Raw genomic sequence first — 17,513 nt, 5'->3', positions numbered from 1 at the left:
TAACTGGGATTGTTCCCAGCTCTGATACGGCCCCACCAGTACAGGTTGGTGTTTCCCCTCCACAGGAGCGAATAATTATAATTTAATTTATCCATCTTAGACCCAGGTTCCTCCAATCCCTTTTCCTAAATCCCTCTCTTCAATCTAATCCTGAATTTTGACACGGTTTCTGCCTCATTCATTAACCCTGCGAGTGATGTCCACAGCCTGAACTCACTGTGTGACGTTTCTCCTGGCCTCTGTTCTAAATCTCTTTGCTGTAATTGTACAGGGCTTTGGTGAGACCTCACCTGGAGCACTTTGTGTCTAGTTTTGGTCTCCTCACCTAAGAATGGTTATGCTTGCCTTCGCGGGAGTGCAATGAATGTTCACTGGATTGATTCCTGGGGTAAGAGGGTTGTCCTATGGGGGGAAATGGAGTAGAATGGGCCTTTACCCACTGGAGTTTAGAAAAGTGAGGTGATCTCATTGAAATCTGTAAAATTCTGAGAGAGTAGATTTTATTTAGAGTTACAGCACTGAAACAGGCCCTTCAGCCCACCGAGTCTGTGCCGACCAACAACCACCCATCTATACTAACCCCACAGTAATTCCATATGCCCTACCTACACTAGGGGCAATTTATAACAGCCAATTTACCTATTACCTGCAAGTCTTTGGCAGTGGGAGGAAACCGGAGTACCCGGAGGAAACCCACGCAGACACAGGGAGAACTTGCAAACTCCACACAGACAGTACCCAGAATCGAACCCGGGTCGCTGGAGCTGTGAGGCTGCGGTGCTAACCACTGCGCCACTGTGCCGCCCACAGATACTGAGAGGCTGTTTCCCTCTGTCTCAGGATAAGAAGTTGGCCATTTCAGACTGAGGAGAAATTTCTTCACACAGACGTTGTGAATCTTTGGAATTCTCTCTGCCAGAGAACTGTGGATGCTCAGTCAATGAGCATATTTTAAATTGAGACAGTACTGTGTGGGATCATTGTCCAGAGAGTGTAGGATTAGAGAGATCACTCTTCAAGGAGTGTGGGATTAGTGGGATCGCTGTCCAGGGATTGCGGGATTAGAGGGATGGCTGAAAGGGAGTGTAGGATTAGAGGGATCACTGTCCAGGGAGTGCGGGATTAGAGGGATCACTGTCCAGGGAGTGCAGAATTAGTGGGATCGCTGCCGAGGGAGTGCGGGATTAGAGGGATCACTGTCCAGGGAGTGTGGGTTAGAGGGATCACTGTCCAGGGAGTGTGGGTTAGAGGGATCACTGTCCAGGGAGTGCAGAATTAGTGGGATCGCTGCCGAGGGAGTGCGGGATTAGAGGGATCACTGTCCAGGGAGTGTGGGTTGGAGGGATCACTGTCCAGGAAGTGCAGAATTAGTGGGATCGCTGCCGAGGGAGTGCGGGATTAGAGGGATCGCTGTCCAGGGAGTGCGGGATTAGAGGGATCACTGTCCAGGGAGTGTGGGTTAGAGGGATCACTGTCCAGGGAGTGCAGGATTACAGGGATCACTGTCCAGGGAGTGTGGGTTAGAGGGATCGCTGTCCAGGGAGTGCAGGATTAATGGGATCACTGTCCAGGGAGTGTGGGTTAGAGGGATCACTGTCCAGGGAGTGCAGGATTACAGGGATCACTGTCCAGGGAGTGTGGGTTAGAGGGATCACTGTCCAGGGAGTGTGGGTTACAGGGATCACTGTCTAGGGAGTGCAGGATTACAGGGATCACTGTCCAGGGAGTGTGGGTTAGAGGGATCACTGTCCAGGGAGTGCAGGATTACAGGGATCACTGTCTAGGGAGTGCAGGATTACAGGGATCACTGTCCAGGGAGTGTGGGTTAGAGGGATCGCTGTCCAGGGAGTGCAGGATTAATGGGAGAATCCTGCTGCCAAGTAGTTACTGACCTGGCCACACAGAAGCATCACTCAAGCAGGCGCAAACTGCCAAGTATCAGCTCCAGCATCTTGCATTTTCTCTGATGTCCTAGCGATGCCCTGATACCCAGTCGGTGGTGCGGACAAGCTCCCAGTGGGCATGCGCTGCTCTGTTACCCAATCTCTGCATGCTGCATTTCCCCATTCGCACTGCAGAGCAACTCAAGTGTCCAGTGGTAATAGCTGGATCCACTTTGATTGCTGCAAGGGTGTTGTTGCTTTGGCTGGAGCTGTTGGGGCAGTGGCAAGCCTGGGGATACTGTTGATTGACCAGATTGTCAGGGTGCAAGTGCTGGTGAGCGGCCCTGTCGCTGAAGCCCAATTAGCTGGCTGTCCCTGGGCTGGATACTGTCATCCCACACATGGTATCTCATGGCACTCGTCTATAATACTGAGCTGGAGAGAAGGTTGGGTTCAGGGTTCGAGTTATCCAAGGTTCAAAGTTCATCTCTTCCACCTTGCAGATAATAACGAGTGTGAGGATGAAACTGCCTGTGATAACGGCGATTGTGTGAACACGGTTGGGTCGTATTACTGCACATGTCTCCCTCCACTCATCCTCGATGTGACACTTCGACGCTGCATCTCCAACACCACTGAGCGGTTTGGTAAGTGCAGACCTCAGGATGAGTAGTCGAAAGGTAGGGGAGAGGAATTAGTCTGTGTGCAGGAGAAACAGTGCCTCGCACAGACCAGAACCTGATTATAGCCTCCTCAATCCGGACAGTGACACTGAGCCCCCTCGATCCGGACAGTGACACTGAGTCCCCTCGATCCGGACACTGATACTTAGCCCACTCGATCCTGACACTGATACTGAGCCCCCTCGATCCAGACACTGATACTGAGCCCCCTCGATCCTGACACTGATACTGAGTCCCCTCGATCCGGACTCTGATACTGAGCCCCCTCGATCCAGACACTGATACTGAGCCCCCTCGATCCTGACACTGATACTGAGTCCTCTCGATCCTGACACTGATACTGAGCACCTTTGATCCAGACACTGATACTGAGACCCCTCGATCCGGACACTGATACTGAGCCCCCTCGATCCAGACACTGATACTGATCCCCCTCGATCCAGACACTGATACTGAGTCCCCTCGATCCTGACACTGATACTGAGTCCCCTCGATCCAGACACTGATACTGAGTCCCCTCGATCCAGACACTGATACTGAGTCCCCTCGATCCAGACACTGATACTGAGTCCCCTCGATCCAGACACTGATACTGAGCCCCCTCGATCCAGACGCTTATACTGAGACCCCTCGATCCTGACACTGATACTGAGACCCCTCGATCCTGACACTGATACTGAGACCCCTCGATCCTGACACTGATACTGAGACCCCTCGATCCTGACACTGATACTGAGACCCCTCGATCCTGACACTGATACTGAGTCCCCTCGATCCTGACACTGATACTGAGCCCTCTCGATCCGGACACTGATACTTATCCCCCTCGATCCTGACACTGATACTGAGCCCCCTCGATCCAAACACTGATACTGAGCCCCCTCGATCCTGACACTGATACTGAGTCCCCTCGATCCTGACACTGATACTGAGCCCCCTCGATCCAGACACTGATACTGAGCCCCCTCAATCCAGACACTGATACTGAGCTCCTTCGAAACAGACACTGATACTGAGTCCCCTCGATCCTGACACTGATACTGAGCCCCCTCGATCCAGACACTGATACTGAGTCCCCTCGATCCTGACTCTGATACTGAGCCCCCTCGATCCAGACACTGATACTGAGTCCCCTCGATCCTGACTCTGATACTGAGCCCTCTCGATCCGGACACTGATACTGAGTCCCCTCGATCCTGACACTGATACTGAGCCCCCTCGATCCAGACACTGATACTGAGTCCCCTCGATCCAGACACTGATACTGAGTCCCCTCGATCCTGACTCTGATACTGAGCCCCCTCGATCCAGACACTGATACTGAGACCCCTCGATCCTGACACTGATACTGAGTCCCCTCGATCGAGACACTGATACTGAGTCCCCTCGAACCTGACACTGATACTGAGTCCCCTCGATCCAGACACTGATACTGAGACCCCTCGATCCTGACACTGATACTGAGTCCCCTCGATCCAGACACTGATACTGCGTCCCCTCGATCCGGACACTGATACTGAGCCCTCTCGATCCGGACACTGATACTTATCCCCCTCGATCCTGACACTGATACTGAGTCCCCTCGATCCTGACACTGATACTGAGTCCCCTCGATCCGGACACTGATACTGAGTCCCCTCGATCCGGACACTGATACTTATCCCCCTCGATCCGGACACTGATACTGAGTCCCCTCGATCCTGACACTGATACTTATCCCCCTCGATCCAGACACTGATACTGAGACCCCTCGATCCAGACTCTTCTTCTGAGACCCCTCGATCCAGACACTGATACGAGTCCCCTCGATCCAGACACTGATACAGAGCCCCCTCGATCCTGACACTGATACTGAGACCCCTCGATCCTGACACTGATACTGAGACCCCTCGATCCTGACACTGATACTGAGTCCCCTCGATCCAGACACTGATACTGAGTCCCCTCGAACCTGACACTGATACTGAGACCCCTCGATCCTGACACTGATACTGAGACCCCTCGATCCTGACACTGATACTGAGTCCCCTCGATCCAGACACTGATACTGAGCCCCCTCGATCCTGACACTGATACTGAGTCCCCTCGATCCGGACACTGATACTGAGCCCTCTCGATCCGGACACTGATACTTATCCCCCTCGATCCTGACACTGATACTGAGCCCCCTCGATCCAGACACTGATACTGAGCCCCCTCGATCCTGACACTGATACTGAGTCCCCTCGATCCTGACACTGATACTGAGTCCCCTCGATCCAGACACTGATACTGAGCCCCCTCGATCCAGACACTGATACTGAGTCCCCTCGATCCTGACACTGATACTGTCCCCTCGATCCTGACACTGATACTGAGCCCCCTCGATCCAGACACTGATACTGAGCCCCCTCGATCCTGACACTGATACTGAGTCCCCTCGATCCTGACACTGATACTGAGTCCCCTCGATCCAGACACTGATACTGAGCCCCCTCGATCCAGACACTGATACTGAGTCCCCTCGATCCTGACTCTGATACTGAGCCCCCTCGATCCAGACACTGATACTGAGACCCCTCGATCCTGACACTGATACTGAGACCCCTCGATACTGACACTAATACTGAGTCCCCTCGATCCAGACACTGATACTGAGACCCCTCGATCCTGACACTGATACTGAGTCCCCTCGATCCAGACACTGATACTGAGCCCTCTCGATCCGGACACTGATACTTATCCCCCTCGATCCTGACACTGATACTGAGCCCCCTCGATCCTGACACTGATACTGAGTCCCCTCGATCCTGACACTGATACTGAGCCCCCTCGATCCAGACACTGATACTGAGCCCCCTCAATCCAGACACTGATACTGAGCTCCTTCGAAACAGACACTGATACTGAGACCCCTCGATCCAGGCACTGATACTGAGTCCCCTCGATCCTGACACTGATACTGAGTCCCCTCGATCCTGACACTGATACTGAGACCCCTCGATCCTGACACTGATACTGAGCCCCCTCGATCCTGACACTGATACTGAGTCCCCTCGATCCTGACCCTGACACTCTTACTGAGCTCCCTCGAACCAGACACTGATACTGAGTCCTCTCGATCCAGACACTGATACTGAGTCCCCTCGATCCTGACACTGATACTGAGTCCCCTCGATCCTGACACTGATACTGAGCCCCCTCGATCCAGACACTGATACTGAGTCCTCTCGATCATGACACTGATACTGAGTCCCCTCGATCCGGACTCTGATACTGAGCCCTCTCGATCCGGACACTGATACTGAGCCCCCTCGATCCTGACACTGATACTGAGTCCTCTCGATCCTGACACTGATACTGAGCCCCCTCGATCCAGACACTGATACTGAGTCCTCTCGATCCAGACACTGATACTGAGCCCCCTCGATCCAGACACTGATACTGAGCCCCCTCGATCCTGACACTGATACTGAGCCCCCTCGATCTGGACACTGATACTGAGCTCCTTCGAAACAGACACTGATACTGAGTCCTCTCGATCCAGACACTGATACTGAGCCCCCTCGATCCAGACACTGATACTGAGTCCTCTCGATCCTGACACTGATACTGAGTCCCCTCGATCCAGACACTGATACTGAGCCCCCTCGATCCTGACACTGATACTGAGCCCCTCGATCCTGACACTGATACTGAGTCCCCTCGATCCAGACACTGATACTGAGTCCCCTCGATCCTGACACTGATACTGAGCCCCCTCGATCCAGACACTGATACTGAGTCCCCTCGATCCAGACACTGATACTGAGTCCCCTCGATCCTGACACTGATACTGAGTCTCCTCGATCCAGACACTGATACTGAGTCCCCTCGATCCAGACACTGATACTGAGTCCCCTCGATCCAGACACTGATACGAGTCCCCTCGATCCAGACACTGATACAGAGCCCCCTCGATCCAGACGCTTATACTGAGACCCCTCGATCCTGACACTGATACTGAGTCCCCTCGGTCCTGACACTGATACTGAGCCCTCTCGAACCAGACACTGATACTGAGTCCCCTCGATCCAGACACTGATACTGAGCCCCCTCGATCCTGACACTGATACTGAGTCCCCTCGATCCTGACACTGATACTGAGCTCCCTCGAAACAGACACTGATACTGAGTCCTCTCGATCCAGACACTGATACTGAGCCCCCTCGATCCTGACACTGATACGGCCCCCTCGATCCAGACACTGATACTGAGTCCTCTCGATCCTGACACTGATACTGAGTCCCCTCGATCCAGACACTGATACTGAGTCCCCTCGATCCTGACACTGATACTGAGCCCCCTCGATCCAGACACTGACACTGAGTCCCCTCGATCCAGACACTGATACTGAGTCCCCTCGATCCTGACACTGATACTGAGCCCCCTCGATCCAAACACTGATACTGAGCCCCCTCGATCCAGACACTGATACTGAGCCCCCTCGATCCAGACACTGATACTGAGCCCCCTCGATCCAGACACTGATACTGAGTCCCCTCGATCCAGACACTGATACTGAGCCCTCTTGATCCAGACACTGATACTGAGTCCCATCGATCCAGACACTGATACTGAGTCCCCTCGATCCAGACACTGATACTGAGTCCCCTCGATCCTGACACTGATACTGAGACCCCTCGATCCTGACACTGATACTGAGACCCCTCGATCCTGACACTGCTACTGAGTCCCCTCGATCCAGACACTGATACGAGTCCCCTCGATCCAGACACTGATACTGAGACCCCTCGATCCAGACTCTTCTTCTGAGACCCCTCGATCCAGACACTGATACGAGTCCCCTCGATCCAGACACTGATACAGAGCCCCCTCGATCCTGACACTGATACTGAGACCCCTCGATCCTGACACTGATACTGAGACCCCTCGATCCTGACACTGATACTGAGTCCCCTCGAACCTGACACTGATACTGAGACCCCTCGATCCTGACACTGATACTGAGACCCCTCGATCCTGACACTGATACTGAGTCCCCTCGATCCTGACACTGATACTGAGCCCCCTCGATCCAGACACTGATACTGAGCCCCCTCGATCCTGACACTGATACTGAGTCCCCTCGATCCTGACACTGATACTGAGTCCCCTCGATCCAGACACTGATACTGAGCCCCCTCGATCCAGACACTGATACTGAGTCCCCTCGATCCTGACTCTGATACTGAGCCCCCTCGATCCAGACACTGATACTGAGACCCCTCGATCCTGACACTGATACTGAGACCCCTCGATCCTGACACTAATACTGAGTCCCCTCGATCCAGACACTGATACTGAGACCCCTCGATCCTGACACTGATACTGAGTCCCCTCGATCCAGACACTGATACTGAGTCCCCTCGATCCTGACTCTGATACTGAGCCCCCTCGATCCAGACACTGATACTGAGACCCCTCGATCCTGACACTGATACTGAGACCCCTCGATCCTGACACTAATACTGAGTCCCCTCGATCCAGACACTGATACTGAGACCCCTCGATCCTGACACTGATACTGAGTCCCCTCGATCCAGACACTGATACTGAGTCCCCTCGATCCGGACACTGATACTGAGCCCTCTCGATCCGGACACTGATACTTATCCCCCTCGATCCTGACACTGATACTGAGTCCCCTCGATCCGGACACTGATACTGAGTCCCCTCGATCCGGACACTGATACTGAGTCCCCTCGATCCGGACACTGATACTTATCCCCCTCGATCCGGACACTGATACTGAGCCCCCTCGATCCAGACACTGATACTGAGCCCCCTCGATCCTGACACTGAAACTGAGACCCCTCGATCCTGACACTGATACTGAGTCCCCTCGATCCAGACATTGATACTGAGCCCCCTCGATCCAGACACTGATACTGAGTCCCCTCGATCCTGACTCTGATACTGAGCCCCCTCGATCCAGACACTGATACTGAGTCCCCTCGATCCTGACACTGATACTGAGTCCCCTCGATCCAGACACTGATACTGAGCCCCCTCGATCCTGACACTGATACTGAGCCCCCTCGATCCAGACACTGATACTGAGTCCCCTCGATCCAGACACTGATACTGAGTCCCCTCGATCCTGACAGTGATACTGAGCCCCCTCGATCCAGACACTGATACTGAGTCCCCTCAATCCAGACACTGATACTGACCCTCTCGATCCTGACACTGATACTGAGCCCCCTCGATCCTGACACTGATACTGAGTCCTCTCGATCCTGACACTGATACTGAGTCCCCTCGATCCTGACACTGATACTGAGTCCCCTCGATCCTGACACTGATACTGAGCTCCCTCGAACCAGACACTGATACTGAGTCCCCTCGATCCTGACAGTGATACTGAGCCCCCTCGATCCAGACACTGATACTGAGTCCCCTCAATCCAGACACTGATACTGACCCTCTCGATCCGGACACTGATACTGAGTCCTCTCGATCCAGACACTGATACTGAGTCCCCTCGATCCTGACACTGATACTGAGCCCCCTCGATCCTGACACTGATACTGAGCCCCATCGATCCTGACACTGATACTGAGCACCCTCGATCCTGACACTGATACTGAGTCCCCTCGATCCTGACACTGATACTGAGCCCCCTCGATCCAGACACTGATACTGAGCTCCCTCGAACCAGACACTGATACTGAGCCCTCTCGAACCAGACACTGATACTGAGTCCCCTCGAACCAGACACTGATACTGAGTCCCCTCGATCCTGACACTGATACTGAGCACCTTCGATCCAGACACTGATACTGATCCCCCTCGATCCTGACACTGATACTGAGCCCTCTCGATCCAGACACTGATACTGAGTCCCGTCGATCCTGACACTGATACTGAGCCCTCTCGATCCAGACACTGATACTGAGTCCCCTCGATCCAGACACTGATACTGAGCACCCTCGATCCTGACACTGATACTGAGTCCCCTCGATCCGGACTCTGATACTGAGCACCCTCGATCCTGACACTGATACTGAGCCCTCTCGATCCGGACACTGATACTGAGCCCCCTCGATCCAGACACTGATACTGAGTCGCCTCGATCCAGACACTGATACTGAGACCCCTCGATCCGGACACTGATACTGAGTCCCCTCGATCCGGACACTGATATTGAGCCCCCTCGATCCGGACACTGACACTGAGCCCCCTCGATCCAGACACTGATACTGAGTCCCCTCGATCCGGACACTGATATTGAGCCCCCTCGATCCGGACACTGACACTGAGCCCCCTCGATCCAGACACTGATACTGAGTCCCCTCGATCCGGACACTGATATTGAGCCCCCTCGATCCGGACACTGACACTGAGCCCCCTCGATCCGGACACTGATATTGAGCCCCCTCGATCCGGACACTGACACTGAGACCCCTCGATCCGGACACTGATACTGAGTCGCCTCGATCCAGACACTGATACTGAGTCCCCTCGATCTGGACACTGATACTGAGCCCCCTCGATCCAGACACTGATACTGATCCCCCTCGATCCAGACACTGATACTGAGTCCCCTCGATCCGGACACTGATATTGAGCCCCCTCGATCCGGACACTGACACTGAGTCCCCTCGATCCGGACACTGATACTGAGCACCCTCGATCCAGACACTGATACTGATCCCCCTCGATCCAGACACTGATACTGAGTCCCCTCGATCCAGACACTGATACTGAGTCCCCTCGATCCGGACACTGATACTGAGCCCCCTCGATCCAGACACTGATACTGAGTCCCCTCGATCCAGACACTGATACTGAGTCCCCTCGATCCGGACACTGATACTGAGCACCCTCGATCCAGACACTGATACTGATCCCCCTCGATCCGGACACTGATACTGAGCACCCTCGATCCAGACACTGATACTGATCTCCCTCGATCCAGACACTGATACTGAGTCCCTTCGATCCAGACACTGATACTGAGTCCCCTCGATCCGGACACTGATACTGAGCACCCTCGATCCAGACACTGATACTGATCCCCCTCGATCCGGACACTGATAATGAGCCCCCCTCGATTCGGATATTCGATCATGAGTCTGCTAGAACATCATTTCACTTGTTCACACTGTGTGGCAGCAACACCTGAGAAGGATCAGCTGCCACATGACCATGTGCCATGTCTTTCCGCTTTTCCCCCAGGTTTGTCAAGGCTCTGTACGATCTGGCAGTGCGAGGTAAAAATCATTGCCATCTGAGACGATCAGGGTTCCACTCCCTGTAATTGATGCTCAGAGACCCAGTGGCAGCGGCTGTTTCTAATATTGTCTCGGGGCGATCGCATCTCAGTTTCATTCTCACCAAAGCCTTCTTAATACTGTTCCCTGTCCCAGTGCCCAGAGAAGGAGCTGCTTTTCCCTGATCTGCTGCCATCTCACCTGATGGTGTTCCAAACAATTACGTCTTCATGTTGTTATAGAAGTTTTTAGAGATCATTTACAATCAATTCAGCGGGGATCGATGGGAGCGGTAATGGGTGCGGGAGCTGAATTAACCAGGTATGACTGAGACTGAAATCACATGTAGACCAGATGTTAGTGACTGGCTGAGATGTAATGACCGCTTTCTGGTGACTTAGATTACCTGAGTCCTTGAATTCAGTTTTTTAAACGGTAGGATTTGAACTCACACCCTCACAGTCGCTGATCCAGTAATGATCTCCGAACTGGATTCACAAGTAAACAAGCAACATGGATACACAAGCAAAATACTGTGGATGCTGGAAATCTGAAATAAAAACAGAAAGTGCTGGAAATACTCAGCAGGTCTGGCAGCATCTGTACAGAGAGAAACAAAGTTAACGTTTCAGGTCTGTGACCTTTCATCAGAATTTGTATTCATGTTTTTATCATTTTACTTTTTCTGCTCTCTCTCCCCTCCCTCTCTCCTTCCTCCTTTCTCCCCTCCCCTCCTCCCCTCCCCCTTTCCCCTCTCCTGCTCTCCCTCCCGCTCTTTCCTCTCTCTCCTTCCCTCTCTCCCTCCCCTCCTCCCCTCCCCCTTTCCCCTCTCCTGCTCTCCCTCCCGCTCTTTCCTCTCTCTCCTTCCCTCTCTCCCTCCCTCTCTCCCCTTCTCGCCTCTCCTGTCACCCCTCCCTTCTCCCTGTCTCTCACAGATGTCCACATGGCCCTCTGTTGGCAGGAAGTGGGCCTGAACCTCTTGTGTAAACGGCCTTTCCTGGAGAGGCAGACAACCTACACGGAATGTTGCTGCCAGTATGGCGAGGCCTGGGGAATGGACTGTGCCCTTTGCCCGACCAGAAATACAGGTAACTCTGACCCCGACCCCTAATCATGCCTCCTGACTCCTGCCCTGTCCCCCAACTCCTGATCAGAACATCCTACCCTGTCTGTTACCCTTGACCCTGACCCCTAATCACTGCCTCCAGACCCCGCCCCAATCCCAACTCCTGATCACTGTTCCCTGACACCCCTTCCCCCTCCCGATCCTCCACTGCCACCCAGCAAGGGGTCAGTGTGCTCCGGCCCTGGGACCCTGACTCTGATGCCCTAACTCCCCACTCCCCCCCCACCCCAGTGAACGGTCAGCATGCCCTGAGCCCTGACACCCTGATCCCTGACCCTGGGACCCTGACTCTGGTCCCCTGACCCCTCCCCCAACCAGGGATCAGCACACCCTGATCCCTGACCCTGTGACCCTGACTCTGGTGCCCTGACTCCATCCCCAGTGACGGGTCAGTGCCTCCTGACCCCCTGACTCTGGGATCCTGACTTAGGAGAGGACGGGAGAGATGTTTATGGTCAAGGGTATGAGAATGAGAAAGATGGGTGAGTATAAAACACTAAACTCTCTCTCTGTCTCCCCAGAATATCACAATGAATTGTGTAATTACCTGAGTGTGTCTGTTAGTGAAGACGAGGGTTATTCCTATGGGCTGGAATATGAAAACTATGGGCTGCAAATCGGACCCGAATTCGCACCAGATTCTCTCAGCAGTTATGACCCACGGGAGTACAATCCAATCCAGCCTCAGCTTGGTGACGGCCGAGACTACAGACCTCCAAACCACGAGCCATTCCAGCCACAGGACCCTCTGCCCAGGCGGCGGACGTACGACTCCCGCCAACTGCGTTCAGGGTCAGCCTACAGGGGGCAGAGCACACCTCCTCGTTCCCACTACCAGCCCCAAGCCAGGCAAACTGGGCAAGGCTACAGCACACGGAGCAGACAGGCTGGTGTACCCGAGCGAGAGTCAGCACAGCCCTGGCCTCCATACCAGCGCCGGAATCCAGAATTCCAGCCTCCCAACCTCCCTCTGCTCATCAGCACCAATGAGGAATATGAGAGTAAGTAAAGAAATAGGTGCTTTCTCCATTGGCCGATCAACACTCACTGCTTATCTGCACTTGCTTCTTTTTGCCACCGTATTTCTTTGTTGCTTCTGTCACCTCATCTCTGTCATTTAGATATTTTTGCGTCCCTTGTTCCTGCAGCCTACACACTGTTACTCCCCCTCTTCCCCTGCTCCTCCCCTTCCTGCTGTGCCCCTCCCTCCCCTCCCCCTCTTCCCCACCCCCCCCTCCTCCACCTCCATTCCCCTCCTCGCCTTCTGCCTCCCTTTCCTCCCAGTTTGAGGTCTAAGCCTGGTGAAAAGTGCTCTGTCATGGCACAGCACCCTTATCCAGCATTGTGCTGTCAGCAATCCTACTCTTTCTCTGACTGTCGGCCCCTTTCATTTTAAACTTTGGCTACTTGTGGTTATAGAAAAATATTTGGGTGTGCCCTTGTGTACCTCTTTGCTTTGCCAAGCTGCCGCTTCCAGGCCTTGATTTGAGGATAGCTCAGGGTCAGGCTGCCTCTTGGAAATGAGCAAACTCAGCATGGCTTTTAATGCAGTTGAGTTTAGAACCAGCATGTACTCGATGAGCTGAATGGCCTCCTTCTGTGGGATATTGACACAGTGAGCTTAGCTCAGAATAAGCAGGGAGCCATGGCAACCAGCTGGCAATGTACTTACTAATATTCCCTGCCTTTAATCTCAGGCCAGTTCCAACGATACGAGGGCCTCCAGGCAGAAGAATGTGGAATCCTGAACGGCTGCGAGAATGGGAAATGTATTCGTGTCCCCGAGGGCTTCACCTGCGACTGTGACGATGGTTATCAACTCGACATGACAAAAATGGCGTGTGTCGGTACGGAGAGGCAACGAGGGGCGGCTACGGGGTGAGGGGTGCGCGGGTTAGAGGAGGGGATGTGAGGTTGGGCATGGGAGGGGATGCGGGTAGCACGGGTACAAGGGGAACAGCGGGAATGGGGAAGTGGGGTGAACATGGGGATGGTTGCTATTTAGGGGGCGTTCAGTATGGCATGAGGATGTCAGTACGGAGAGGGAGTTTATGGGGATGGGGGAGTTTGATATGGGAGGGGGAGTTCGGTATGAGGATGGGAAGTTTGGTATGGGGGTGGGGATTACCAGTACTGATGTGGAGGAGGTCAGTAAGGGTAGCGGGGCTGCGAGGGGCTGATTGTGTGTTCAGTCTGCTTACATCAAACATGGGTGCTGAGCTCATCTCCTTCGGTTACAGATATAAACGAGTGTGATGAGGTGGACGACCCCAGGACTCTCTGCAGAAATGCCAAGTGTGTTAACACAGATGGTTCCTACCGATGTATCTGCTTACGAGGTTACGTGTTGTCACGACAACCCAATTACTGTGTATCAGTGCAGCGGAGAGTGTGAGGAGAGCGGGCGTGTGAAACCAAAGATTAAGACTAGCAATCAATTCCATGTTTATCAGACAAGGGGAGTGTTGTAGAATAATCAGGGTGGAAGGTATTTATTTTACTGCTATTTAATTGCTATTGGACAACACCAGGGAAGGAATATAATAAATGCCCAGCCCCATAAAATGAGGCAGAGATCACAGCACTTGGGTCCTGTAGGCTCCTGTACCAAGCCTTTAACCAGGATTCTGGTGGGCTTCATCCCAATAGCCAGTGGATTCAGTTTCAAACCCCTCTCCGTGTCCCTAATATAGAGTAGGCTTTCCTTTTATTTGGACTGGGTAGTCTATTCTTACTGGATCCCTTCCCAGTAGCAGAAATATGTTTCTAAAGATCCATTTCATTAGAAATACCTGGTGTGATTTCACAAAATGTCATTACACGGTCAGTTTGAATGAAAGTTTTGTTGAAATTGGCTCTCCAGGTCACTGTGTTGGTTTAACTCTGGGAACTTTCTGCTCAGGGTAAGGATATAAATTTGCTGTAATCTGACTAGTGTTTGAGGTAAATCCTGGTAAACCCTCCAAGCTCCCACTGACCTGGAACTTACCCCACTGAGTGCGGATTCTGCAACTTGATTCAAAAGTGGAAAACTCTCTCTGCTCCTTTCAGAACCTCTTTAAATCCCACCTTCTTCACTGCTTCTAATCCCTCCTTCTTTGGTTCAGTGTTCATATTTCTCTTAACCTCTGTGACTTGTCTTGGGGTGGTTTCTACAATTAAAGGATTTTATAAATTCAAGGTGCTGAAAATTTCACTATTCCTTGTCCCTCCAATCCATACTGTGTTCAAATTAGGATGCATCACAATGTAAATGATTGAAAACTGTGGAACTCCTTTTCTCCTTCAGTATCCCCTTCCTAGTAAAGCTGAAGCTCGCTATTTCCTAACCCTCTACTACTTCATCTTTATGATCTTCTGTCCCCCTCTTTACGACCATGGCAATATTCTGTATAAAAGACCTTGGGTTTTCACCTCGGTTTCTCAAAGGTGACCAATTTGGCAAAGGTGAGTGGAGTTTAGGATTACCAGAATGATCCATGGATTGATGGATGGATCCAGAACAATAGTCTCATGGGCCATCCTGTGCAGAACAGCATCAAACAAATCATCGACACTAAGTCTATCCTTTTCCTCTCTTCCTCACTTGCCATCCCCAATTTCCTAATCCTGGCCATATCACTTAGGATGCTGTTCTTGTCCTCAGTGTTAGTGTCATAGTCATTTACGGCATAGAAGGAGGCCATTTGGCCCATTGAGTCCATGCCCACATGAAGAATTATTTGCATTTCTCTTGTAACATGTCTCTGTGCTGAATGGGAGCCAACCAGATTTTGAAAGAAATTCCAGGAATAACATTCCCAATAAAATCCAGGAAGAATAAAACTGAGATAATGGCTGGAATTTTACATTGGTTGGGAGGCCCTGCCCACCGGCCAGAAAGTCGGGGGTGAGCCCACCTCCGCTGGGCCTGGGTAGCCACGCCAGGACTTTTCACTCCCCAAGCCCTTACTTGGTCTTGGGCTGGACTTCCACCTCTTGAAAGCAGGAAATCCTGCCTAATGGAGCTGCTGACCAATCAGCAGGCTGGCAGCTCTTAGTCCCAGCAACATCACCAGGAGTGGTGGCCACTGGGACTACACCCAGTCATCGGAGGCAAGAGGAAGGACGGCCCTAGTCCAAGGTAAGTTTTTTAGGGCCTCACCGGGGACAATTGGCTGGCCCCCGGTGAGGCAAGGGGTATCATTTGGGGGGTGGAGTATTGTGCGTTGGGGACAGTTGGGGCTTTGGGGTGGCCCTCCATGGGGCACAGGTGCCCCCACCCTCAGCCTGCATGGCAGGGTTCTTGGGGCCTTTGCCACCTGCCTGCTGAGGGTAAAATACCAGCGGTGGTGGGAGGCAGCCTTTAAGTGGCAGTTAATTGGCTACTTAAGGGCCTTGATTGGCTTGGGGTGGGCGGGCTCTTTCTCGCCCCCACCACCCTGCATAAAATTGCAGCGGGAAGGGATTGGGAACGGCACCTTCCCCCCGCAGCCACCCCCCCTCACCCCCACCCCGCTTCCTACTCAATTTTATGCCCCACCCCACCAGCTCGCTCATTGGGGGGCTGTAAAATTCTGGCCAATAATTTTCAACATTACAGAGTCTATTTCTCCATTTTTGCACTCTATGCAATTTGTGCTGATCAAGCTGTCAATCAGATCGATGAATTTGTCTCACACTGTACCTTTCCCGCATTTTGCCACAATATTCCAGTTTTAGAATAGTGCTGGAGCTGAGGAAATTGGGAGCTTGTCAAATATCCCACAGACTTTATCACTTGGTGTTGGGATAACCTTGTACTTTCACTATAAAGCTACATATTTTGTATATGAGGACATCTTTTTGTTTTACACTTTTGGTTTGATGTACTGTTTCTCTACTTTTTTAATCAACTCACATTAAAAACAGAAACAAAATATGTCCTAAATATTGCTTTGTCATTTGTTTATAGGGTTGATTTTCAGGTGTTGGCCCCATACAGATACAGGAGTTTTTAACAGGGATAGTACAATATTTTTCCATTAGTTCTCAGAATATGGACAATACAGATTTATCGCTCATCCCTTGTTTCCCTGTGAAGTTAATGATGAACTTTATCTGCCACTTGTGCAACTAATGGCTCCAGTCTCTTCAGGCGGGTCTATGAGTCAACCCCTTGATATGGGAATGAAGTGAAGTGATGGCCAGACTGGGTAGAGGCAGCAGGTTCCTGTCCCTGAAGGACAATATGAAACAGTTGGATTCTTAGTCAATCTACAGCTTTTGTGGTCATTCTGCTTCCTGCTGCCAACAAATTTATCAGACTTATTGCAATTCGATTTGCGATTCACCCTCATCTCTCAGTTTCTGGTTGGTCTGTTGTGAGGGAGCTAGATTAACCTGGACTGCTAAAATTAGCTGAATCATCTCTACTTTACGGCTTGGAGAAATCAACTGGAGTTCCCAATCCTGATCCCGATCCAGTGCCCAGTCCTCATACTTCTATAGTTAGGGGAGCAGACAGGCATTTGTGCTGCCACAGACATGAATTCAGGATGGTATGTTGCCTCCCTGGTGCCAAGGTCATGGATGTCATTGAGTGGCTGTGGAACATTCTGGAGGG

The 17,513-nt window shown here is 52.1% G+C and overlaps 1 protein-coding gene across 3 annotated transcripts in view; it reads left to right on the top strand.

Moving 5' to 3' along the window:
* Positions 1-16,798, top strand: part of LOC137352973 (latent-transforming growth factor beta-binding protein 4-like) — a 228,162-nt gene extending 211,364 nt beyond the window's left edge. For all 3 annotated transcript variants that reach the window (XM_068018807.1, XM_068018808.1, XM_068018806.1), the window contains 5 exons: positions 2,387-2,530; positions 11,739-11,891; positions 12,451-12,930; positions 13,627-13,776; positions 14,170-16,798. In XM_068018807.1, coding sequence (XP_067874908.1) covers positions 2,387-2,530; positions 11,739-11,891; positions 12,451-12,930; positions 13,627-13,776; positions 14,170-14,324 — 1,082 coding nt within the window. In that variant the 3' untranslated portion in view covers positions 14,325-16,798. The remainder of the gene's footprint in view (positions 1-2,386; positions 2,531-11,738; positions 11,892-12,450; positions 12,931-13,626; positions 13,777-14,169) is intronic.
* The last annotated feature ends 715 nt before the right edge of the window (positions 16,799-17,513 follow it).

This window comes from Heterodontus francisci, chromosome 40, assembly GCF_036365525.1.
Source record: "Heterodontus francisci isolate sHetFra1 chromosome 40, sHetFra1.hap1, whole genome shotgun sequence".
NCBI lineage: Eukaryota > Metazoa > Chordata > Chondrichthyes > Heterodontiformes > Heterodontidae > Heterodontus > Heterodontus francisci.
The sequence above is the reverse complement of the archived record's forward strand: the minus strand, read 5'-3'. Positions and strand labels throughout refer to the sequence as shown.